At 36.7% G+C, this 27,472-nt stretch overlaps 1 protein-coding gene across 1 annotated transcript; it reads left to right on the plus strand.

Annotated features, from left to right (window-relative positions):
* The first annotated feature begins 20,530 nt into the window (after nucleotides 1–20,530).
* On the plus strand, nucleotides 20,531–24,112 carry LOC131939851 (toll-like receptor 4). The gene is made up of 3 exons (XM_059298358.1): nucleotides 20,531–20,601; nucleotides 21,163–22,061; nucleotides 22,200–24,112. Exons 1-3 carry the CDS (start codon nucleotides 20,561–20,563, stop codon nucleotides 24,110–24,112), a joined length of 2,853 nt encoding a protein of 950 aa, XP_059154341.1. The 5' UTR covers nucleotides 20,531–20,560.
* Nucleotides 24,113–27,472: the final 3,360 nt, after the last annotated feature.

The raw sequence follows: 27,472 nt of genomic DNA on the forward strand, positions 1-27,472 counted from the left end.
TACTGATATATATATATATATATATATATATATATATATATATATATATATATATATATATATATATATATATATATATATATATACTAGCCGTCCTGGCCAGGCCCTGCACTGAAAAACGTATCTGATAAGGACCGTAACTTGTGTGTTTAGTAATCAGCATTTATCCGGCATTGCCCACCCTAACCACATCCAACCAAAACACACAAAACACGCAAACATAACACTAACACAAAACAAACACAAACGAAAACACAAAAATAAACGCAATGACAAACCCAACCACAAACACAAAGAAAACACAAACACTAACGCAAACAAAAAAGCAAACGAAAACAAATCAAACGCAAACACAAACCCAACCACAACCAAACAAAACCAAAACCAAAACACACCAAGACAAACAAACAACGCAAACATAACACACACGCAAATACAAACACAAACGACAACACAAAAACAAACGCAAACACAAACGCAATCACAAACACAAACGCAATCACAAACACAAATAAAACACAAACGCAAAAAAATAGCAAACGAAACACAAACGCAAAGAAAAAAAGCAAACGACAACAAACCCAAACCAAAATCCAAACGCAAATACAAACACAACCACAAACCCAAACTCAAACACAAAGAAAACACAAACGCAAAGATAAACTCAAAGTGTCCACAGTCTAGCCCGGGGCGTAAAATCGCACCATGACGACGTGCGGCGTAACCGCCTGATTCAACTTAGTAAACGACTATAGTACCCAACTTATTCATAGTCTTTTGAACTCACTTACGCGAACGTAGGTACCATAGCGTACACGGGAAGGCCCGGGGCGTCAAATAGAACCCTGTCGGGGTGCCGGAGGACTCCGGATTTGATTCACTTAAAGACTATAGTAACCTTTCTTATCCATAGTCTATCGCACTGTTTAAAACAAAATTATACAGCATAGCGCTCACATGATAGCCCAGGGCACCAAATCGAACCGTGCAGGGGCGCCGGCGGTCGCGCCTGTTTCAATTTAGTGAACAAAATTATAATACTCCAAGCTTATCTGTAAATGGAAAGATATAAACATATAGGATTTGTAGGACCTGGCTTATTAAATCTTATTGATTTAAAAAAAATAATTAGTAAACAGTATGTTCAGTGTATAGAATAAATAAAAGGCAGTATTAAAAATACCAACGACATTGCACTTAATCAATCCCCGCTCATCATGTTATTTTTTTTTCTTAACACCAAAACAAAATAATAAAAAGTAAATTCTTTCTTCCCCCGATTTAATGGTTTTTTAAAGGGAAGTAATTGTGTTTTCCAAATCAAGGGACGTTATGAGAACTAAAGGACAAAATGCAAATACATTTCAGACACAATTTTAGAAATTTTATAAACGTTGATACACTTTTTAAAAATTTTATGTAATGTTCATAATTGAAAATTATTATTCTAAGTATATAAAATGAAAATTGTTTTTAAAGACTTTTAATAGTAATTTTTTAACTCCTAAATTTAGACCATAAGCACTATAATACTCTAACACTTAAACATACAGAATTGAACTTTATATTATATATATATATATATATATATATATATATATATATATATATATATATATATATATATATATATATATATATATATATAATGGGGCTGGTCAAAATACTGGTTTTTCCTTCGATAAATGTAGTTTTGACCTACCGCACCAGCATACTTGTTTACAAAGTAACATGTCACTTAGTGCAATTTCCGCTCTTATCATGGTGAACTTTCAACTTGAGAGTTCAGGGTTTTCTTTACCGACTTATAACTACCTAGTTCGTTGTGTCTTTTATCCTCTGCATTATCTATGAATACAAAATAGGTATTATAGTCCCTATAATTTTGTCTAAGATTTTACATTAATCAAACTTGAAAGTTTTTCGTCTAGCAAGCAATTTTACGGCTTTTCTTTAATTTATTTGTCTGTCTGCTCTGCTTTGTTAGTATGTATGTTTTGATGGATTTTGTAATGAGTTTTTCTGCCACATTTAAAAGAAACTTTTACCTTCCTGGTCTGACGATCAATATGGCAAATGAAGTAGAGCTCATCTGTTTCTGCCACCTCTGCCTATGAAGAGATAGTCTGATCAGCACTATCCGCCTTTACTTTTCTTAACGTGAGTCAGGTGCCCATCAGAACTTGGTTGACTCTAGCCCCGCATTCCGAACTGGATGAGTTGTATGCTCTATCACCCTATCATGCCATCCCAATTTCCCCCACTTGAGCTGTTGCGGTTGTTTTCTAATCTTGTACATTTATATCTTCGATGACAATACAAAATATCAACATTTTTATTTAGTTATATTTTAAAGGAATACTTAAAATACATTATTTTAAAACACCTGTAGGCTATATGATATTTAAAAAATGGGTGATGAAAACATTTAACGATACATGCGAGCGTTGCTTGTTTATTCAACTTGAATAGTTTTGTTGACAACATAGAGGTAGATATTGTAGTGGATATATCATTATAGAATTAGATCATGGATGTCGGTTTGATGTGTCATTAAAGAGGTAGATCTTGTAATGGGTATGATGTGTAATTATAGATGTAAATCGTGTAGTGGAGGTTATGTCCCTTTTGTTTCAAGCATGTGTCTTACTAATTTATGGGATTACTAATAAAATAATTAGCAGACCACACATTGTTTTAGTATTAACTACCAAAAACTAAAAATGAAATTATTCCAAGAATCAATCTTCTTATGAGATAATTATATCAAAGTTTAATATAAATTTAATACACTATTGAAGCAGGGTTTGCACTACTATTAGCTGATCATAAGTTTTTACTTTTTCGTATACAGAGTATGAGGAAGTATTGTAATCGTGCACAAAAATCACATGCAATTTTGACAGTTTGCATCGTTTTACACCTCAGTACTTCATCATAATAATATACGGCGTATAGGGGACTTATTTTAATCGGACACAAAATAATAAATGCAGACTTATAAAAAATGATGGCGTTGTACGCGTAATTGAGTCGGGAAAACTGGGCTTTGCAATTTGTTACGTCCTTTACATGTCCCCTGCTTGTGTGTGTGTGTGTGTTGTGTGCTGGAACTACAGGTACCCTCCCTTTGGTGTATAGTTGTATCCCTTGGTTGAGTGTGTTTACATGGAGCGAGAGGTGTTCACGTGAGGTGTGTCAGGTGACGGGTGTCAGAGCGTGTGCCAGTGTGTGAATCAGTTAGTTGTAGTGTGGCTGTCGACGTGGAACATGGAACGTGGTGTTGAGTATTGTATTTATGTTGTAGATCCCTTTTGATCCTTTTATTATTAAAGTACTGTATATATTATTAAATATCTTATTATTATTGTTATTATAGAGTGTTAGTGTTATTGTTGTATAAGTCGTATTTGTCTGTTGTTATTTATATACCCCTAGATTCTAGAACCCAACATTTGGGGGCTCGTCCGTTTAGCATGGCGACTACCAGGAGTGCCAGAAGACAGTTAATAAGTGTCTTGAAGGAGGAGGGAAAGCTAATCGGGCTGACCGATGACAGTTTGGCGGAGTGGGTAAAGGAAGAGTTGAGGAGGGTAGAAGATGCGAAGGTCGAGGTTGTAGCAAAGGTATGTAACCCTGTACCCCGCTTGAGGGACGTGGCGGCGATGGCGGTAGACGAAGACCTGGGTGCGTACGTGAGGCATTTTGAGAGTCAAGCAAAGAGACAAGGCATTGACCCCAAGGACTGGTCGCTCCTTCTGACGGACAAGATGAGTGGACAACTGAAGACTTTCCTCGTTGAGACGGGACTGAACTTGCATCATGACTTCGAGTCAGTAAAGGTAAAGTTATTGACGCACGCAGGTTTCAACGAGGAAAAGTATAGGGTCAGATTCCACCAGCTAGTACCAACACACGACGACATGAGAAGCTTCGCAATCAACACAGAAGCCGCTTTGAGAGCGTTGGTCCAGCAGTCGGGAATAAAGGAAACGTTTGAGGACTTGGTGAACCTCCTGATAGTTGATCGGATAAAATCGGTTGTTACTTGTGATCTGTTGGAGAGGCTGAATGGTGCTGCTAAGGTAAGTGTGGAAGATAATCTTAAAGTTATTGACAACTATAAGAGCACTCAAAACGCTAGAGTGGCGAGGCCAGTAAATCAAACCCCTCCGTACGTCGCTGCAAGTTCTACAGCAGAGAGGATACCCTGGCAAAACAAGACACCGCGATCTCCAGGACGCCACACTTGCCCTTCCACAGAAGAAATTGTGTGCTACTCATGCGGGGGAGTTGACCATATAGCGGGAGTCTGTCCCACCTCTAGACGAGACAGGAGCGAATCAGGTAAACGACAGGCACGACAAGCTGGTTTACAACCGATGCATGGTGTCAGCAAGGTCAGTCTGAGCAGTAAATGCTACACATGTGGACGTTATGGACACTATGCCAGGGATTGTCATAGCAATAGTAATAGCGGCTTTACTTGGAGAAATAGGTCAGATAAAAGAGCTGTTGTGGAGTATGGAAACAACAAAAGACCTTATCGGTGCTACAAGTGCAATGAACAAGGTCATATTGCCAAAGAGTGCAGTATGGATATAGATACAGGCGCCTGTTATAGCTGTAGAAAGCCAAGCCACATACAACGAAACTGTCCCAACGGGACCAGTGGAGCGAGCAACTGGCGTACTGAAAATGTACATCGACGGTCAGATGATCTCAAGTGTTATTGCTGCGGTGGTGTTGGTCACATATCAAGGGCGTGTCCCACAGCTCAGCGTGATATGTTAGGAAATTTTTCCCTGCTTAAAGACTCGCATATGAGAGTGAGGTAAAGCACGAAATTTGGAGGCGTATCCTTACAAAGGTAGTGTCCTTGGTAAGTTTTTTGTTAAGATAATTTATTCAATCAATGTAAATTTTTCTTTGTTTTTTTTTTTTACAGAAGCTGTGTATGATAATTACGGGCTGGAGATGATTACTGTAGTTAAAACGGTTATTGTGAAGGGAACTCAGTTTGATCGCCTTTAAGAAAAGATGACCATCTATGGCGACGTACGCATCTGCCGATGGGCCCTTACACTACAGGAAACAGCCTGTACTGTGAAACATATCAAGGGAACTGAGAACTTTGTAGCAGACATTCTATCACGAGTGTTTTACGCCAACTAGTGTATATGATATTGAGAAATGTATTATTGTTGGAGTATAGTATGATTATGTTAAGGAATTTACTATTGAGGCATTATAATATAATTATATTGAGAAATGTTTGAGAAAGATATTACTGATGCAGTTTAGAATGATTATGCAAATCAAATTTTTTATTGTGGCTTCTCACATGTATCTTCATAGGTTGAGATAGTCAGACCACGAGCTTGGTGCCCGGCCGGAGAAAACCATAGTCCACACTCAGGACCGAAATGTTAAAGCTGGATGCGAGCCACACTCTGGACCGAACTGTCCAGGCTGGATACAAGCCACACTCTGGACCGAACTGTCCAGGCTGGATACAAGCCACACTCTGGACCGAACTGTCCAGGCTGGATACAAGCCAAACGCTGTCCCCACCGGTCAAAGCGAGGCGTCCTAAGGGCTGAAGAATAAATAGTCGAGCTCGGGCACCAACAGTGGCTAATGGAACAAGAGATGTTTGATCTCTTTAAGGAAAAGAGATCTGAAGGTGGAGGGGAGGGATGTTACGTCCCTTACATGTCCCCTGCTTGTGTGTGTGTGTGTTGTGTGCTGGAACGACAGGTACCCTCCCTTTGGTGTATAGTTGTATCCCTTGGTTGAGTGTGTTTACATGGAGCGTGAGGTGTTCACGTGAGGTGTGTCAGGTGACGGGTGTCAGAGCGTGTGCCAGTGTGTGAATCAGTTAGTTGTAGTGTGGCTGTCGACGTGGAACATGGAACGTGGTGTTAGGTTGAAGAAATTTTATATACAAGTATTATATCACATTTGTAGCTCTGTATCAACTATTAAGCGATTTCCAATAAACGGAAGTGGGACTAATTCTACTTTTGGTTTTTCAAAAGCCCATAACTTAGTACTGTTTCGGATGGATTAACGAAATTTCAAAAATAAGTAAAATATCTAATATCTTGCCTTCTCTAAAATTATTAGTAATTTCCGTTGACCGCAAGTAGTAATTTACACTATTTCCGATTTCTCAAAAAACGCATGTGAATTTATCTATCTATATGCTACGAAAACTCAAGTTTTTTTTTTTACATGTTTGTATATTTATTTGTTTTTTTTTGTTTGTCTTTTTGGTTACAGGAGAGAATCTGCACTATGTGTAGAGCTGTAAAATACGTATTTAGGTAGATAACAATGTTCTTTTTGACCAAACTGTTGGGTTGGGTTTGTGTTTTCGTTTGGTTTGTTTTCATTTGCTTTTTTGTTTGTGTGTGTGTTTGCACTTGTGGTTGGGTTTGCGTTTGCGTTTGTGTTTGTGTTATGTTTGCGTTTTATTGGCGTGTTTTGGTTTTGGTTGGTTGTAGTTAGGGTGGGCAATGCAGGTTATATTCTGATTACTAAACAGACATGTCATAGTCCTTTACAGATAGGTTTTTCACTGAGGCCAGTGCAGGGCCTGGCCTGGACGGCTAGTATACAACACATTTCTCTAGATCTATAGATCAGCTGTCGAACGAAGAGAAAGTCAATACTAGATCTAAAATCTAGAATCAAGATCAAACCAAAATTAATTAGTTAAAAAACCATTATAAAACCACAATAAATTATTGTTTTTAGCGCAATTTCCATACGGACAATTGCGATTATTAACTCGTCATTTCTGGATGGATGGATGGATGGATGGATGGATGTGTGTCCGCAGCTTTAAGTGGCATCTCCTCCTCAACGAAGCAATATCGAGGACTAGTTCCAAAAGCAAAAATGTTAAGCAAGTTCCAAGGATGATTGTGGGCCAAAAAAAATTCCGGAATTCCTTACTGGATTTCCCGGAAAAGCCAAAGAACCTCGAACAAATGCAGTTTTTGCTCCATATCTCGGCAACCCGACAACTTAGCGACTTGAAACATTTACCAATCGATTCCTGCCATAATTTAGACCAATATTGCCGAAGAAAGTTTTCAAAAATATCCTTTCGTTCGGTCACAAAAAATTAATTAAGAACATTTAAACTGAGCGTCGTGTAGGTTTTTAGCGCAAAGCTGAGGTTCGAAAGGATTTTACCATAGCGAATGAGCGGAGGTTCGAAAGGATTTTTAAAAAATCTCGTAATAAATATTTTTTCTATTTTGTTTTGAATTATTAAAACTACTTGTGTTGCATTATTTATTTGCTGAATATATGATTTATCTCGATTTAATTTACTTATTAATTCAAACGTTATTTTTGTACCCTATTAGTAAGCTGAGGTTTGAAAGGATTTTACCATAGCGAATGAGCGGAGGTTCGAAAGGATTTTTAAAAAATCTCGCTAATAAATATTTTTTCTATTTTGTTTTGAATTATTAAAACTACTTGTGTTGCATTATTTATTTGCTGAATATATGACTTATCTCGATTTAAAATTGTTATGGATTACATAAGGAAATTGCGCTTAAATTGTCACTAGACTTTTTAATAACTTGTTTTTTTTTATATTAAACTGTGTTAGTCCTTAAATATTTGATATAAATCTTTGCTTTTTAGCTTAAATGATCGTCTAAATTCGAGAATAGATGGGATATATCTATCTAGATTCTAGATCTAGAGCTAAATTTACGAAAAAACTAGAATTAAGACTTAATATCTAGAATCTAGATCTAGCTATATCTAAATCTAGAATTATTAGAATCTATGCCAATAATGTTTTTCTATACTAAACTATTTCAGGCTTTAATTTTTTAAAAATATACATCTTTGTTTGTTTAGCTTTGGAATTGGCTAATTTAGGGTTTAATTTAATTTGAAATAGCTTATTACTTTGCAGTTAATTATAGGACTAATTCTAAACAAATGTGTCACTAAGATGTTAGTGTAATAATAGTTACCACGCGGGTGGTACGAGTTCGAGACCCATCACGACAAAAATATTTTTTCCTTTACAATATATTTTTTTTAGATGTGAATGATAAAGTTGCCTATTGGGACTGCGCTGGACACAGAGCAGGTGAAGTAGAGTTCACCTGTCTCTGTGTCCTCAGCATATGAAGGTACAGTGTGGTCAGAGCCATGCTCGTCCGAAATCTTTTTTTAAAGATACAAACATGTTGTCTGAGACTTGTTTAGGTGTAGAGTTCACCTGTGACGTCAGCATATGAAGGGATAGTGTGATCAGCCCCATGCTCAAGCGAAATCGGTGTTTTTAAAAGACAAAAACGTCTGAGGTGTGACGTCTTTTTAAATGTGGGATCTGGTTTTTTGTGTGACGATAAGTGACAGACGTGATGTCATTTATGAATGACCCCCGAAACTCACAGTTTTCCAAAGGATGACGGGTGGTCTAGTAAAGTACTAATAATATTCCGCACTATTATACACAGATTGTTTGGCGTTCACTTGGAGCGTAATATTTGGAGATCAGAAAAGTTTAAAAAAAAACGTTGCATCATAAGTGGGTCAAAAGTAAGTTACAAGATTTGCACAAATCCACAAACAAACAAATAAAAAAAACCCACCCCAGTAAAGCCCCCACCTTTCATCTAGATAAAGAGATAGATAGTAATTGGTACAAGTAAAGTAACGGGTACAGCTACAGTTATAGGTATAGTTACAGGAATAGGTAACGAACAGAATAGCAATAAGGAAAATGAAATTGGACAGGGAAATAAATAGAGGAATCTTTAGGGATAATGTAATGGAAAATGAAATGTGATATGGACAGAAATAGGAAAACGGATGGATTTAAAATAGGGATAGCGATAGGGATAAGATAAACAAAAGGGATAAGTACAGGAATATGTAATGGATAGGGATTGTAATATAAAAAAAAATGGAATGGTTGTGGCTTAGATTGTAACTGTGGTGGTGGTTAAGGTCATATATTTCCCAAAACCCGTGCTGCGCCGGGTATATGCTGCTTTTTGTGTAAGAAAAATACAACAAAAAAATACTTAAGGCTTTTATCGCTGAAATTTTGGGGCCCCTAAAAATCGGAGGCCCCCCTGGCTGTTGCCCTCTCAGCCTCCCCTTAATCTGCCACTGTCTCAGTATTTTGTAAGTGTATGTGTGTGTGTGTGTGTGGGGGGGGGTGTAGTGGGAGTTGGAGCTACATATAATCTCGCTGAAAGAAAAAATGAGTACACATTGGCTGCCCTAGTTGTGTGCTCCTTATTGAGCATGATTTCGAAATAATTGATAGGTTTTTTAAATAAGCTGGTTTGTAAATATCGGTGTCGAAGTAATAATAATCCATTAGTATCTTTAATCGTTTATTTAACTTATATCTATATATCTATCTATCTTTATATATATATATATATATATATATATATATATATATATATATATATATATATATATATATATATATATATATATATATATATATAATTATATATATATATATATATATATATATATATATATAAATTATATATATATATATATATATATATATATATATATATATATATATATATATATATATATATAAATATATATATATATATATATATATATATATATTATATAACATATATATATATATATATATATATATATATATATATATATATATATATATATATATATATATATATATATATATATATATATATATATGTTACGGTCAAAGCCCGAAGTCGGCCAATGCTAGGATTGGCCGGCCAATCCGCGCATTGGCCAATATCGCCTCCCATAGGTCGGTCAAAGTCCGAAACTTTGCTTGATTTCGGCCTTTGGCTGGCCAATCCGCAGACTGGCCATGGTGGACCGACCAAAGACTTAATTAGCAGATCATCTGGCTAGGGACGACCGGCCAAAGTCCGAATAAGAAGATCATGAGCAGATTTTGGTTTTTATTTTTTATACAGTAAGGATCATGAAATTAAGTCTTTATTGATTATTAATTAAAGTAAATGACAGAAACATTCAATTTTTTATTGTACTATAGTCTCAATCAATCAATATTATCATTTGTTACAACAAGTTGAACTTTTATGGCATTTAGAATTGCATAGTAGCTTGTAATTTTACACTTGCAGCGATTTGTTGTGCACTTAGTTGTGCAATTGCAGCGAGTGTAGCATTGACCCCCCGTCAATGATTGTGAAGATGCGATGGTTCGTAGTGCTTTTTCCTCAGTGCCAACTGAAGACAATAAGAGCATTTTTTCGTGAAGAATTGAAAACTCACTTCTAGCATATAGTTGTTTTAGAACACCATGTTGCGTTCCTAATTTGTAGAAACCGCCCTCGACGCTCATGACAACTGCAATCACGCTTCGGGGATCACAGCGACCTCTGTCAACATCTGGAACACGGATGCGTACATTGTCATCCACTTTACCATCTTTAAATTTTGTATTTGATGTTTTAAGCATCTTAGCACCTTGAGTTTGCAAGCCAGTATGAGCTGCTGACCTGTGTTCCATGATGTCTTGTTTGTTGTGACACAATCTGGAGGTAATGTTCCCTCCGTACCCTTCGTCTACTTCATTGGGTATTCCACAAATAGCATGGACATCGTTGCCACAGGATCCACAAGAATGAGCTGCACTACAATGTTTTTCACAAACTATACAGAATCTGTTGGCCACATTATTGTCACGCAACTGGTCTTGACGTTACGCCACGGCAGCAGATATGTTAGCTGAGGATGTCGTTGCATTTATGGCAACCTCCATTTCTTGTTCAATTTTCTCAAGATCTTCCTCAGTAACTATTTTATCAAGAGCCTCTCTTGGTAGATTTGCGGTGCTAAGTCCCACTTTTGCTTTGCATCCAAACAAGGCTTCGTATGGCGATTGTTGGATTCCTTGTGAAAAGAACGATTTTTCATAAATTGAATGAATTTGAGACTCGCAGGCCAATGAGCTGATTCATCTGTCTGCATCCATGTCATCATCATGTTTTGAACATCTTGGTTGGCACGTTCAACAAAACCTTGGCTTTGGCTATGCCTTGATTTCCGTAAACTAGTTTAAGTTCAGGCCACATGTTCTTTAGTTCAGAAATAACCTGATTCACAAATTCTTTGATGATTGTCTCACCTCGTCATCATGGAGGAGGCTGTCACATACAGTTGTAGCCCATATATGGAAACTAACATGGATTTACATTTTTTTCTTTTGACAGCCATCTGCTATGTCTGTCTCATGGTCTGACGGCCGTTTTGATCCATGTCGCCTTGCATATAGAATGCTATACAAACAAGAGCTAAACAATACGTTACTCACAATGAAACCACACCCAGAATAATGAAAACGCCATCACAACTTAACCTAGATAGAACATTGGCCAGGACATCCCGGCCAGTGCGCACATTGGCCGGCCAATGTACGAAATACGATCTGAATGCAAAGTTCTTCGGGCTTTGGCCAAGAGAGCCGGCCAATGCGCGCATTGGCCGGCCAATCCGCGCTTTGGCCGCACTTCGGGCTTTGACCGTAACATATATATGTATATATATGTATAGTTTCAGCCCGTTTCAGACAGTTAAGTCGTAATATTTTGGTTTATAAATTCAATAAATACATTAATGTGTTTTTATGTATAATTAAAATTATATCCAAATTAGCTATCCAGTTCAGGCATTGTACAAGCTTTTGTGAAAAACATCTGTAAAGGACAGTGAGTTGTGTGTTTATTAATTATTATACAACAGACGCTGTCTGGATTTTGAGAATATATACAATTTCCAAATAAATGTCTAAATGCAAGTGTTGACGTTTGAGAATATAGTAGGCGGCACAGTGTTCTAGTGGGAGCCCGGACCGCTAAATTGCCCCCTGTCGGGGCGCCGGAGGACATTCCTGATTACATTTAGTGAACAATTTTAGTAGCTCTGTAATATGTATAGACCATTATGTGCTACATCTACCAATATTTCGTGGTAAAAATTATTACTTACCTACTTACTTAGTCCTCTTTGCTCCTTATGGAACATAAGGCTTCCACCATTTCATTCAATTTCATCCAATCCCCGGCTATTAATTTTGCCGTCTCCCAAGACATCCCTGTTGGCTTCAGTTCTTCAAGAAGACTCCGCCTCCAGGTCTGTCTTGGGCGCCCTCTTTTCCGCTTTCCCTGGGGGTTCCACCACTCAAGCGCTTGGCGTGTCACATTTGGATGAGCCTTTCGCAGCGTGTGTCCCTTTCCTTCTTATTTGCCCTGTCATAGGCTCCTGCCTTGATTTTCTCCATAATATTATGTTTGGTAAAAAAATGGTACAAATATTCAATGACAATTATTACACAACAATTCTATTTTACTTAGTGCTTTATATAAAAATGTTTAAGAAAAACAAAACTTTTAAGTTCAATTTTGAACATTTAAAAAAATAAACCGGGAGTGATCTCCCATAAACGTTCTCGAATATTCTTATATAACAATACGGGGACCGGCAACGCGGGATATAGACATGATTTTTAATCAATATTGATTACTTAAACTTTTTAAAATAGAATCTCGTAGAAAAAAAAAGAATTGCGCACCAAATGAACGCCAAACAATCTGTGTATAATAGTGCGGCATGTTATTAGTACTTTATACATTCATTTTCGTTTTTTGAGAAATCGGAAATAGCTTAACCCTTTATTTACGGAATTATGTTCCGAATGATATTTTTTCTTAAACAATGTGTTATCAAATTGCTTTTGGCACATTTAAAGCATAGGTCGAAGGAAATTTTGTTTCATACATTTTTAAGGGCCCAAACATGTATTGGTACTTATAAGTACCGTCAGGAATGTAGGACATTTTTTCCAAAAATTAAAAAAATTTACAAAACAGGAAAAAACGATACAACTTATTTAATAATAACATGGCAATCATTATAACAATCATTTTTTTGTAATTTTCACACATAAACCCAGCACAAAAGTATATTTTGAGTACGATTCTTAATGGATTTTCTATCGGAACACATCTTAGACCTGAAACACAGCAAAAGGTGCCGACATGTCATGCTCCCTCATTCCTCATTCCTTAGACATTCTTGTCTGTCGTCTTTCTGGTGTGGTGACAGTTGCCGGACTGAACCTGCTTTTGCTAGAGGCTTCCAATAGCCAATACAATGAGCCGCATAAACACATATTTTGAAAACGAAAGCCTATTCATTCAGTACACTACTACTAATTGTAGCCTACTAGAATGTTATGACAAGTCTACACTACATTGTAAAGTTCATAAATAGAAGTGAGCTCAATGTGTATGGAAGAGCCGTAGTGGCCTACTGTTTTGTGTTTACTGATTCAAAATTACAAAACGATCTATACTACATGCAGATGTATAGACTATTACTAGTCTACATGTGTACATTACGTACACGCTAGCTATTGTATGCAAGACAGTTTTTTGCAACAAATATAACTTACAAATCTTACTTCTAGAACTAGATTTTGGTATACAAATAATGTATACTAAACCTAGTAAACGAGCCTGCAACTGCCATCTCTATTCTTGTTATTACTAGTAGAAATCTGCAATTAATTACAATATTTCTGCGGAAAACCCTATGCTAACCTTCTTATAAATGCATAAATATATGTTTTTAAGTACATTTCGATAATTAATTATCAAAATAATATTTATGTCAATCCACATAAAAAAATCAGCAATTTCCAAGAAATCCTAAAAACATGTCCGTGTGCCCTGACGGTACTTATAAGTCCACTTGTAAACATCGATCTATTAAAAAGACAATTTGATAAAAATTGTATAACTAGAAATTAAATACATTTGCCTGACTATTGAAGATGCCAATAAAAAATATTCGGTGTTGAAAACGTGAAGAATAAGGTTAAACAAAGGGAAATCAGGAACACATGTGAGATATGTACAGAACAATTGTGAACTACCGATACAGGTAGAGATTGAAAATGGCGCCACACCATAAATTTTCAAAAAACATCGTTCCCTCCACCTACCTGTGACTCAAGGGAGATCATACTATCAAATACATCAATAATTTTTAAAATTCGTCTTAAATTAAAAATAATACAGGCGCTTAATTAAAGTGGTACTTATAAGTACCGTCAGTAGATAAAGGGTTAAATTACTACATCCGGTCAACGAAAATTACTCAAAATTTGACAGAAGGCAAAAAATTAGATCTTTTACTTATATGTGAAATTTCGTTTATCCATATAAAACAGTACTCAAGTTATAGTCTTTAAAAAAACAAAAAGTAGAATAAGTCCTACTTCCGTTTATTGGAAATAGCTGAAAAGTTGACACAGAACTACAAACTTGATATAATATTTATATATGAAATTTCATCAACCTAGCTGTAACGGTACTCAAGTTATCGTGTTTACACACAGTTTTTCCGACTCGAATACGCATAAAACGCCAAAATTTTGTTATTCTGGATTTATAATTTTTTGCCCTATTAAAATAAACCCCGTATACTCCGTGCGTGAAGAAGTTGAGAGGTGTAAAACGGTGAAAACTGTCAAAATTTAATGTGATTTTTGTGCACGATTACAAGACTTCCTCTATAGTCTGTATACGAGAAAGTAACAATAGTCAGAGCATACTGGTTCTGGGGAAGCGACATATACACACCAATACATGTAGCTATATGGGTGGGGCGCAGAAATGATATTTCACCCGCCCCAGAAGTGGTCGCTACGCCTCTGTATATTGAATGTTGTAAGGGACCATTCTCTAAACGATGATACATCAGGAATCGCTTGCGAAACTCATAATCTTCAACACTTGAAACTTTTATGCTAATGTCAATAAAGACCAATGTTTTAAGTGTTTTGACTAATGGCATCAGTTTAGACCAGGGGGTCTCCAAACTTTTCAGACCGAGGGCCGCATTGACTATCAAAGATCACTTGTATATATTGAAATATATACAAATTTCAAGTGCCGCCCCCCCCCCCCCAGAGAAAAAAAGTCTGAAAGAAACACATTAGAGGTCCAAGTTTACTCTCAAATTATTCTTCACGTATTCTATATCTATGGTTGAGCCCATGTGACCTTATTAAATTCGCCATCTTCACCACAGGATTCAGTACTCTGCTAATGTCCATATATTTAGCACTGAAAGCTTGCTGATGAATAATAGAGTGCAGGAGCATTGGTTGTAGAATATTTTTTCATTCGCTTGTCCAACCAAGCCTTTCTTTATGCCACTTATGTACTTTTCCCCACAAACAGTTAGGTAACTGAGGTTAGTTCTGTCCAAGTTATAATCAGCAAATGTTTTCTTTAACTCATTCAATATATCCTCTCCGGTAACAGTGCCATACATATTATGTAGGGAAGCCAGCTCTTGTGTTAATTTTAAATTTATGTCTTCATCCACACCCCTAATGAACACAAGCAGTTGAGAGGTGGAACAGCTGTCCAGCGATTCATCCATTGCAATTAAATAATAAATACATAAAAACGTTTATAATTACAAGCTTTTATAAATGCACTAAAAAGAAGAAAATAATACAATTTTTATTAAATATAAAATAATTTTTAAAAATATAATTAATCTGCGGTTACTTTATATATTTATATATAAATACTTTCTTTAAATATATTATATTTATATTTTATACATCACTATAATTAAAGGTGTGGACCGCTTGTTTAAATACTTATTAATATTATTATAGCGGCCCACGCTTTTAATCCACGCCCAACACGGCCGTGATGACGCGTGTGGATAGAACTGCCTACTAATTCGGTCCAAATTTTAATTAATTCATAAAAAATTAATTAGGCGACCAATTAAGTCAAATTGAATGTCACGATGTCTTCATGTCTGGACCCACGTACCAATTACAAACCGTATCTGTTAGTTAGAAGTGCCTGCAATTTCGCACGGCCGTTTCGATCTAGACAGACAGACAGACAGACAGACCGACGAGGAAGCAAGTTAAATAAAAGCTTGTAAAAATAGTGAAACGTGCTTGCATTTTTCGCTATTTGAGTCACGATGTTTTCACCAATGCCTGCAACACGGTGAGCAAAGGTATTTGCACCCACAGCTACATTTTCAAATAGTTTTGAATTTTTTGGGCAAAGTTCCTCAGCCACCTCTAACAGACATTTTTTTCCGTGGACAAAAAGATCTCCGCGGGCCTGATGAGAGGACCTTGCGGGCCGAATCCGGCCCGCGGACCGCAGTTTGGAGACCCTTGGTTTAGAGCATGAAGTCTAAATGACTCAAAACTTATAGGAATGTTTTTTAAAAAAATGTATCGTTTAAAGTGTTTAAAGGAAGTATTACCTTTTTTACTTCCGGTTTCTGAACAGTTGATTACCGTTGAAGTTAATTAGACGAAATTTCATATATAAGTATAACATCTTATGATTGGATTACATTTTACTTTTGAGTAACCTCCGATCAGTGGCGTAGCGAGTTCGGGTGTCACCCGGTGCGACACTCAATGGTGTCACCCCCGAGAGGCGTAGCGACCCTTCCCGGGGACAAACTTTCAAATTTTCGATTTGCACCCCCCCCTCAAATTTTTCTCTATATATTTTGCTATTTTTAACACGTTTTTATTAACTCAGCTTCGCGTGTGTTTGTTGTTAAAATTGACATCGAAAATTAGCCCACTTCTGATTGCTCTATAGATCTGAAATTTGGCATGCAGGCTACTTTTGCCTAACAATTTCAGATGCAATCATAAAAACTAGCAATTAGAGACCGTAATTAGCTTAATTTAATTACGCCCTAAGGACCATAAAATTGAGGACATGATTTCTAAAGATAGCGACAAGACTGGAGGCCTATTGACACAGTTACTTCGGCCCCAATCAAGTCATTAGATAAAGTAGAAAATAAACTATATAAAAAACTTTTTTAAAAACCACGTTTTTCATGTGTAGCAACGGACTAAAAAGGAGAAAATAAAATACTTAAAAAAAACTTAAAAAAAAAACACGTTTTTCTTGTGGACTAAAAAGTAGAAAATAAATTTTCATACATTTGATGACAAAAAACGTGGGTCGGGCAGATGGGTCGGGAAATTTGATGGTGAACGTACCCACGTTTTTTTGTCATCAAATGTATGAAAATTTATTTTCTACTTTTTAGTCCACAAGGAAAACGTGGTTTTTTAAAAAGTTTTTTTTTAAGTATTTTATTTGCCTTGGTGTCACCTTCCTAAATGGTGTCACCCGGTGCAGTCCGCACCTCCCCTCGCTACGCCTCTGCCTCCGATATCAGGAAGTGGTAATTTACTCCATTTCTGGCCTCTAAAATACAGATACCTTGAGTACCGCTTCAATTAAGTCGAGGAAATTTCATATATGCCTATGTTATAGTTCCTAGAGATAGATTTCTATCAACTTTTTTGCGATTTCCGGTAGCCGGAATGGGTACTTTGCTCCATTACCGATTTTTCAAAAATTATAAGAATTTGATAATTTAATATCATATTCTCATTAAGCATATTTTTATGTCTTTTAGCCTTTATGTGTTTGTCATTTTTGTCACAAACTTCTCTATTTCTATAGTCAAAGTGCACTGGAAGTGACACTAGAGTTTCTTCCAGGCATCTCTTCGGGGGGGGGGGGGCCCGAAATTTTTTTACCCCCCCCCCCGAACGAAATGAAATTTATATAATTTATATAGAAAATATATACTTTTAACAGTGTCCGCCCCCCCGAAGAAAGTTTACCACCCCCCCCCCCCCGAAGATTTCAAGTGCCCTCCCGGAGAAAAAAGTCTGGAAGAAACACTGAGTGACATACCAACGCTTATTGTTATATAAAAAATATATGAAAAAATTTTAAATATATACTAGCTGCATACCCGTGCCCCGCCACGGTAAATCTTTTTTAAATGTACTAACTTGGGAACAGAACAAAACTAAACACAACGCAAACGAACGTAAAAAAAAAACACAAACGAAAAAACAAACACAACACTCATAACATAAACACAATTTAAATGCAATTATAAAGGCATATTGCTCACAGTCTAGCCCTTAGCACCAAATCGCGCCCTTTCCGAGCGCAGGCAGGCGCGTCTGACTCAGTGAATGACTATAAAAAGAGGCGTAGCGACTCTTCCCGGCGTCCGGGGACAAACTTTCGATTTGCACCGCCTTCAAACTTCCGATTTGCACCCCCTCCCCTCAAACTTTCAATTTCCACCCCACCCCTTAAACTTTCGATTTGCACCCCCCTCAGACTTTCGGTTTGCACCCCGCCCTCAAACTTTTGATTTACAATTCCCCCCCCCCCCCCCCGCCCTCAAACTTTCGATTTGCAACCCCCACCGAAAATTTCTATTTGTTTTTCAAACCCATTTTGGCGCCCCCTAAGGTCGGCGCCCGGGGACATATGTCCCACCCAGCCCCCCACCCCCTCGCTACGCCTCTGCTATAAAACCCCTAGCTTGTCCGCAAACCGAAAGATAGAATAATAATGAGTAAACAGTACGTTCAGTGTATAAAATAAATAAAAGGCAGTATTTAGAATATCCGTGTTTTACCGACCATATTGCACTTTATAAATTCATGCATTTTTCTCAGTACTTTTTAAAATTTACAATAAAGTTTCATGACTAAAACCATTATGCACCTAATGAACGTGATGACTTTATATAATAATGGGGAATAGTTGATTAAAAATTATAATTAGTAAACAGTACATTCAGTGAATAAAATAAATAAATCAATAAATGCTAATTATAATATTCCAACAATAATTTACTCTTACACGTCTGCATGATTTTCATTTACATTTTGCATAATTATATTATTCCAACAATTATTCCGTCTTGGAGATTTTGCATTCACATTTTTAGCGTGAGTTGAATTTATTTTTAAATTACCTCCCTTGTCAAAATTAGAAAAAAATAGTTTAATTAATTAGATTTTTCTACCCTACTGTTATTATGTTATTAAAATGTATCCACTTTTTCTGAGAGTCTAAACGAAAATGATATTTGACATTGATCCTTTTAATATGTTTTAGCAGGGTGAGTGTATTTAATATTTTCTTGACGTTATGCGAAAGAGTAAAAACAGTGGCAACTGTAAAATACATTTAAACGTTTTATAAACAAACCCTACTCTTTAACTTATCATAAGGCAATCCGATGCACTGAAAAGCACTGCATGGTGCGATGTTTACTTTTATGGTTCCAAAATCTATATCGATGACGGTAGGAAGGAAGGAAGGACGGACACACTACCAGCCCACTTATATTATAGGTAATAATGGAAAAAATTTAACCCTCCCCAACCCCCATGAGACGATCCTGGCTACGCTACTGGAAAAAGTATCTAATAGATCCAATAGAAAATGTAACGTTTTCGCTGACACCAAATGTAACGTTTTTCTTCTCTTCTATAGTTTCTCGCTCTCAGTCATATATGATAAAAAAAAAACGGGAGTAATCTCTCCTAAACTTTCTCGAATATTCTTATATGAAACAACAGGGGATGGCAACTCGGGATATAGAATTGATTTTTAATCTATTTTAAATACTTAAATTTTTTAAAAGAGAATATAATCTTAGACACACACACACACACACATACACACAGACATACGGACAATATAGCAATAATATGTTTTTCCGACTCAGGGAGCTGTAAAACAGCGAGATTTGCAAAAATCTCGATTTTTTTTGCACTATTGCAAGACACTTCTCTATACTTCGTATATACGAGAAAGTAAAAAAAGGGGGATAGCAACTCGGGATATACACATGATTTTTAATCTATTTTTAATTACTTAAATTTTTAAAAATAGAATAGAATCTCGTAGAAAAAAGAATTGCGCATCAAGTAAACGACTAAAAATTTGTATATGATAGTGCGGAATAGTACTGAGCACTTTATAAATTTACATGCGTTTTTTTTTTGAGAAATCGGAAATAGCGTAAATTACTACTTCCGTTCACTTCTAAAAGTGATCGAAATTTTACTCGGCAGTTTTGATTCATGACAACAGACAGATAGAAATACAGACGGACAGAGAAAGCATGTTACATAAAAGCTTGTAAAAAAATAAGAATCGCGTAGTTAGGAGATTTCATGTCACAATTATATAACTTCTTATAATTTAAGTTAAAAATAAAGTATTGCGTAAAAGAATCGGTTGCTCAACAAATCTATCTCTCGCCATATTTTTATTTTGCGAGTTGCTCTTTTTTCTAGTTCCGCCGCTGATAACGATGCATACAATACTGTTTCCCTATATGTAGCGGATTACGTAATCGACTAACAAAGGCAAGTATGTATTAAGATTTCCTGTGTTAAATCGAAAGTTTGAACAGTCAGACATAGTGCCTAGCTATTATCTGCCTCAGTATCTACATCTGGGTGACAAATCTACGAAATACTTTCAAGATAAGCTACGTTTTTAGCCGCGTGAGTCGTTTCCTCTAAATCTAACGTGAAAACAGATCAACACAGCAGGCATTGCTGTTTTACGTTTGGAAGTGTTCAACAACAATATATGCCATAGTCATGTCTATGTGCTCCTGGAAGGCTAGGTTTTGGATTCTGGGGTAAGTCCTATTGTGGGACGGCGTGGTCGGATGGTAGAGCAAACCCCTGCTAACCTGAACTTCTCGACTTCGAACCCGCATCACGTCCCTGATTACACCCGTTAGAAAATAAGGCAAAGTTCTTCCCATACTATCCGAGGTCACCTGCTCCATGGACCTTGATGGTTTGAAAGGGTACTTCACTTAACATGATGTGTGTGGTGAATATTGCGCTCTTGTTGGTGTAAACATTGTTTTATTTAAATGTTCATTTTAACTAAGTATTTGTTATACAACCTAGCCGTCAACAAATTGTAGATATAGACCAGTTAGATTTAAGCAAATATTACCTTTGTGACAACAGGCAAGTTGGGTTCAAGCATTTCTTTGTGTCAGCAGATTTTAGATTGCATGAATGTGTCACTGTTCACAATATTTTATACATTTTTTATATTGTTTAAATCCTCGTCTGAGGGCTTGGGCGTTATTTTCAGCAAACTTCGTTAAAGTTCACCGTTTTGTTTGCATTATAAATAGACACTCATGTTCACACGCACATATGTTTATCTCTTATCTCCTCAGCATTCTACCAGTCTTTGCATTGATGACTGATGTGAACAGTGTCCATTCGTACAAGGTCAAGGCTGGGAGCCAGCCGCTTATACACGCCAGAGAAAATGTAGACCACATTAAAGCTGCTAGTAAGACAGTGCTGCCCGGGGATGAAATTAATCAGGCCCAGGTTTCTTCAGCCATCAACCACAACGAGTTTATCTGTGGGGTGTGCAACTGCTCTAAGGAAAACCCAGCTTCACAGGACCACCTCATCGCTAACTGTGAAAACAAAAGCTTGCATGCAATTCCTGCAGAACTTCCAGTTGATTTGTGGTCTCTGCGTTTATCGTACAATAAAATTAATTCACTGTCCACGTCTGACATTCTATATTATCAGAAAATGGAGCATGTTGTTATGTCTTACTGTGAAATTAATAAAGTAACTAGTAACACACCCGTACACAATGTGACATCATCATTGCTACTCGTTGATCTGTCCGTAAACAATATTCAATCCATTAAAGATGGCTGCTTCAAGTTATTGCCAAAACTCAGAACACTTTTACTGAACAAAAACAAATTGGATAGGATCACCAACAACACACTTCAGGGTCTTACAGAACTAACGCGCTTAGATGTGTCGACCAACAATATTAAATACATCGAGTACGGCGCATTCCAACACACAACACATCTGACATTCTTAAACCTAAGCCACAACATTGTGTACGGTTACACCTGGAAGGTTTTACCACCAGATTTGTTCGAGCCTTTAAGAGAGTTGAAAGTAATCGATCTTCAGTACATAGCCCGTGGCGAGCTCAATTATCCGAACAAGGCTTTGGGAATGTTGACTAACCTGGAGCAGCTCTACATTGACGGTCTGGGAAATGACGTGGAGTTTGGACCCCAGTTACAAACATTACGTAACTTAACTCATCTCTATATAGGTGGGGGGACACATTGTTCGTTAAAAAACATCAGTTCGACTTTTTTCCAAAACATCCCTTACGTAAAGTATTTATACATTTACAGCTGTAAAGTCATGCGTGTTGATTTTACAGCTTATTCAAAGTTAAATCTCACGTTGTTGTCTCTTATGTTTTTGGATAACTACGATCTGTACACAGCTTTTGATGACTTACAAGGGCTTCAGTATTCGTCACTTAAATCTCTCAACTTCATCCATTTGTATCAATACACTTATCCATGTCGTTATCTCAACGCGGCACAAGCCAAATATATAAGAAACATCGCACTCGATGAACTTGACCTGTCATTTAATAGACTTGCTCTGTTAGGCGAAGATTTTCTGCAACTTCTGCCGACCTCGCTGAAGAAGCTTGTGTTGAGACAAAACCAGCTTACATTAAAAGGTTTCAATTTAAACAACATTGTCAACTTGCATAATTTGATAAACCTTGATCTCTCTGAGCAAAACACGTTGGCTGTTTTACACTCAACAAGTTATTCGGAAGAACGCACCCAGAGCTTTGAAATAGAAAAACCAAAATTCAATGCAAGTTCTTCTACTAGTCCCGCAGTTAGTGATGTTGAAATATGTGCTAAACCTTTAATGCCAACAAGCTTCAGTTTGACCTCAACATACGACGTGAATGTCCCCCTACTCAAAATTCCATCAAGCCTTCAAGTTCTTAATGCCTCCCAGTACAGCAGTTTTGGAACCGTTATATTAATTCGCCATCTGAAAAATAGCCTGAGGGAAATTGATCTTTCTGATAGTCTCCTAACAACCTGGGGACATGGTTTTCTACCTGCAACTATTCAAATAGTTAAATTAAGCAAAAATTTCTGCAAGCACATAAAACCTCAATTTTTCCCCAAAAATAATTCAGTAAGATTCCTTGACCTATCAGACAACTCTTTGGGTTCAGATTTTGCAGCAGACGTCAACGGCACCCTTTTTTCGACCCTGACAAACGCCGTTGAATTGGACATTTCTCGTAACCTGATTTACAAACTCTCTCGACAATTCTTTCGTGGCCTGAAGCATCTCGTCTCTCTGAGACTCTCAGAAAACAAACTCCAGACACTCAACTCGTCATTTGCCCACATGAAACATCTCCGCCTTCTTGACCTCAGTAAAAACTCCATTGTTTGGATTGACAAGAGAGTTCGTGATGAACTAGATGGAATTGGCGAGAAGCTTTCGATAGACTTGACCTCTAACCCCTTGTCCTGCACGTGCTCTTCCTTGGAGCAGATAGTTTGGATGATGAAGACGAAGATAACATTGTTAAACGAAGACTACCTTTATTGCACATTCGACGACGGCGTTGACAGACCGATAGGAAACCTCCAGAAGCGAGTTCAGTCCCTCCAGAGAATGTGCGCCTCAAAAGCTTTAGTCATTGTGGTTTGTGTTGCTCTAATCTGCTTGCTTGGCACCGTGGCGGGATTTGTCGTCATCTACCGCAACAGATGGAAGCTCCGTTACATCAGGAACATCGCTGTGGCTAAACTGGTTGGGTTTGAACCAAACGGCGCTAACGAGGAAGGCTTTCGTTTCGATGCTTATATTTTGTACACAGAAACCACACGTAACTTTGTGGTCAATGATTGCCTTAGAGAGCTAGAACAGAAAAGGGGACATAAGCTCTGTATCGCAGACCGCAATTTTCTGCCTGGAACCCTCATCATCTCCGATATCGTCAGCGCCGTTCAAAACAGTTCAAAAACCGTGCCGGTCTCCGAGCCAGGCTTCTACGCGGATGACGAATATTCGGAATACTCGGTCAAGATGGCGATCATGGAGGAGGTGTTCAAAACGAGGCAGGTTCTGCACGTGCTAGTACTTGAACCAACACCAGCAGAGGATATGCCTGTAGATTTACTTGTAGCCATGAAAAGAAATAGCTACACGGAGTTTCCCCCAGCGGATGAAAGAAACGAAGAAATACTGGAGCATTTCTGGGACCAGCTTTCACTGGCGATAGGCCACACGGCAAACAACTAGCCTCCAAATTTGCAAATGCCACCCCCCCCCCTTTCATATAACTAGAGTTTCACGTTTTTTATTATCTCGGAAAAATGTGGGTTACCCACAAAAATAGGCTCATTGAAGTAGAAATAAGAATCTTAATCTTTATGTGGATGTTAATACTTTCTGTGAGAAATTGATTATTTTTGCTTACTAGCAATTGGTGTGATTACATTTGAATGTGTTCAGGGTTTCAGACATTTTTCTCCGAGGGAAGCACTAGAAAATTCTTGGGGGAGAGCTTGTATAATATATGCATTTCTGACATCAACTAAATGCTTTCTATTTTTCCCGAATGGAGCGGTGGACATGCTCGGGGAAGCGTGACGGCGAAAAGCTTAAAGGAAATTCTAAATGTATGTAAATTGTAACTCATTTCTTCCAACTACAGTTTGGACATAATCTCTGAGTCCCAGTAGCTTGCGTGTATTTGTACAACGAGACATGTGCACTTCGAAGGATATTATCAATCTGTTAGATTTGTGTTTTGGAGATCCATAGGGTATCATAATTTTTCAAGGTGTGAACGGGAAGTAAAAACGAAAAAATTATATCATATAAGGTTTAAAAAAACTAAGACACTACCTTGTGTTGGATTCTGTACAGACGCGTAGCGACGGGGTGTGGGGGTGTGTGGGGGCGGGTGGGCACATATGTCCCCGGGCGTCGATCCTATGGGCGCCAAAATGGGTTGGAGAGAAATTAAAAGCTCATTTTAGTTGCAGTTTTGAATTATACAAATAAAAAATATATGGGGGGGGGGGGGAGGCGCCATATTGAAAGTTTGTCCTAGGCGCCGGGAGGGGTAGCTACGCCTCTGATTCTGTGTATGGATTGTATGTATATATTTTACTTGAAATCCTTATGCCCAGCATAATGCAATGTAATAGAATAAAGTTTTTGGAATCTTTCAATGGGGGTCTTCGAGTAACTGATACCAACATGGGTGGACTGTATCCTAGAGGCGAGGGGAAAAAAGTAAGCTGGGCTTGTGACTTTAATTTTAATTGTGCAGTTTCCCATCCAAATCTACAAACTGACGGGTCACTTCACATATTACATTTTACAATTGTAACAAAAAGATTAAATTGCAAGTATAATTTTAATTGTGCATTTTCCCATCCAAACCTACAAACTGACGGGTCACTTCAAATATTACATTTTACAATTAGAGCAAAAACATTAATAACAAAACATTAAATTGCAAGTATAATTTTAATTGTACATAAAACTTTTAAATTTTTTTAGTATAAGCTAAAACATCACAACTTAATGTGAGTTAGGTACCCATTAGAGCTGGCAGGACTCAGGGAAGTTCTACAGACTTGAACCCGGATTCAAATTGTTTAGAGGATGGTCTCACACAATCTTCTAAGATCTCCAAGACTAGAGTCTCATCATGAAGCGATATGAGAAACCATGTACTCAGTATAAATATACGAGTCGGGCTATAAATTGTAGACCTAGTTTTCAGGCAGACCTTTTCATTCTATGAATGCCCGAATAATCATCAGCCAACTTCACACATTATTTATTTATTTAATTTGACTAAACTGTTTGATCCGCATCAACCCGAAAGAATTGTCGACTAACTCTTTTAAATAAGTGAAATATCAATGATACTTTGTGTTTCCAAACATAACCCCTAATTTGATGGAAATTCTCGCGACTAGGCTTGGTGGAACGGAATTGAAAAGTTCATGTCTACGCCAACGGGCATGAAGGAAGGGAACATGGAAAAGTGTGCACTGCTAGGTCTATAACAGCACCGTTCATGGCACTGACCCGGTATCCCCTTGGCCCACCCCCCCCCGGTGTTCGGCGGCACAGCAAACCCCTAGATGACATAAAAATAAAAACGAACACACTTAGCAAATATAAAACGCTTATCTAATTTCTAGATACTTTTAGTGATTCGAAATTTAAATTTGAAAAAAAAAAACAAATCTCTCATAAGAAGATTGATTCCTGGGACGATTTCAGTTTTAAATTTTAAGAGTTTATGCTAAAACAATGTGTTTCTTGCTAATTGATAATCCCATAAATTAGTACGCTGCATTCTTGAAACCAAAGGAACACAACCTACACTACTCTATTTACATCTATAATGACACCATAATAATATCCCTTACAAGGTCTAAATCTATAATGACATATAATATCCACCACAAAATCTACATTAATAATGACCTATATCCACTACAAGATCTACCTTAATAATGACACATGCCCACCACAAGATCTACTTTAATAATGACATATGTTCAGTACAAGATCTACCTTAAAAATGACCTACATACACTACAAGAACTACTTTAATAATGACATATGTCCAAAACAAGATCTACCTTAATAATGACATTTGACCACTACAAGATCTACCTCTATGACAAATCATATCCACTCCATGATCTAACTCTATAATGACACATCCATTACAAGGTCTACCACTACCAAAACAAAGACATGGACATTGTTGAAGTCGAATGAACAAGCAACTGTGTCGTTAAGACGTTAAGGGGGAAGGCGCCGGTAAAAAAAAAAAAAAAAAAACAACTTTTTTTTCTCTACATCTTTTTTAAAAATACATCCGAATTTGCATTTGTAAATTTTTTTGGTAACTATGACAACGGCGGCCAAATTGAAAAATTAACCTCTTCGTAGACTTTCCACCATTCATAAAATATTCCATTTTAGGTCCAACAAAGAATGAATTCATAATCTTCTACCATATTTTGGGGTACTCAGCTAAAAATTTAAAGTGAAGATCTTAAAACTAATTGAAATATGAATTTTCAAATAGTGTGTCCGTCAAAAACACTAGATTTAATGCCCCAAAACTCTAAAAAAATTTAGTGTTTTTACTGGATTCAAAATTTGAAAATTCATAGCAAATTAGTTTGAAGATCTACAGTTAAATTTTTTTTTGCTGGAAATGCATATTCAGTTGCACCTTAATAAAGCTGTAGAAAAAAAAATGGTCTGCTCTCTAAAAAAAAAATTTTTTTACCCGAGCCTATTTTAAAAAATTTTCATTGAAGTATTTATTCTTTCGAAATATAACTTAAATAAAAAAAATGCTTAAACAACGTTTTAATAAAAAGCTTTCATGTAATAATGCAATAAAAGGGAAAAAAATGATTTACTTTAAATATAATATAATATACTACTATTTAAATTACAGTAAAGAAATAGAAATTTAACCAGACCTATATTCTCATATATATATATTCTCATATATATATATTCTCATATATATATATATATATATATATATATATATATATATATATATATATATATATATATATATATATATATATATATAGGTCGGAA

This window comes from Physella acuta, unplaced genomic scaffold (genome assembly GCF_028476545.2).
Source record: "Physella acuta isolate Inbredline_101_S28 unplaced genomic scaffold, ASM2847654v3 ptg000297l, whole genome shotgun sequence".
Taxonomy (NCBI): Eukaryota; Metazoa; Mollusca; class Gastropoda; family Physidae; genus Physella; species Physella acuta.

What these genes read in the sequence shown, in the direction of transcription:
- LOC131939851 (XM_059298358.1), top strand. Translation starts at nt 20,561, where the DNA reads ATGTCTATGTGCTCCTGGAAGGCTAGGTTTTGGATTCTGGG. An exon ending in GCTAGGTTTTGGATTCTGGG is followed by an intron (nt 20,602 to 21,162) that starts GTAAGTCCTATT and finishes TTATCTCCTCAG; the next exon opens with CATTCTACCAGTCTTTGCAT. An exon ending in ACCCCAGTTACAAACATTAC is followed by an intron (nt 22,062 to 22,199) that starts GTAACTTAACTC and finishes TTGATTTTACAG; the next exon opens with CTTATTCAAAGTTAAATCTC.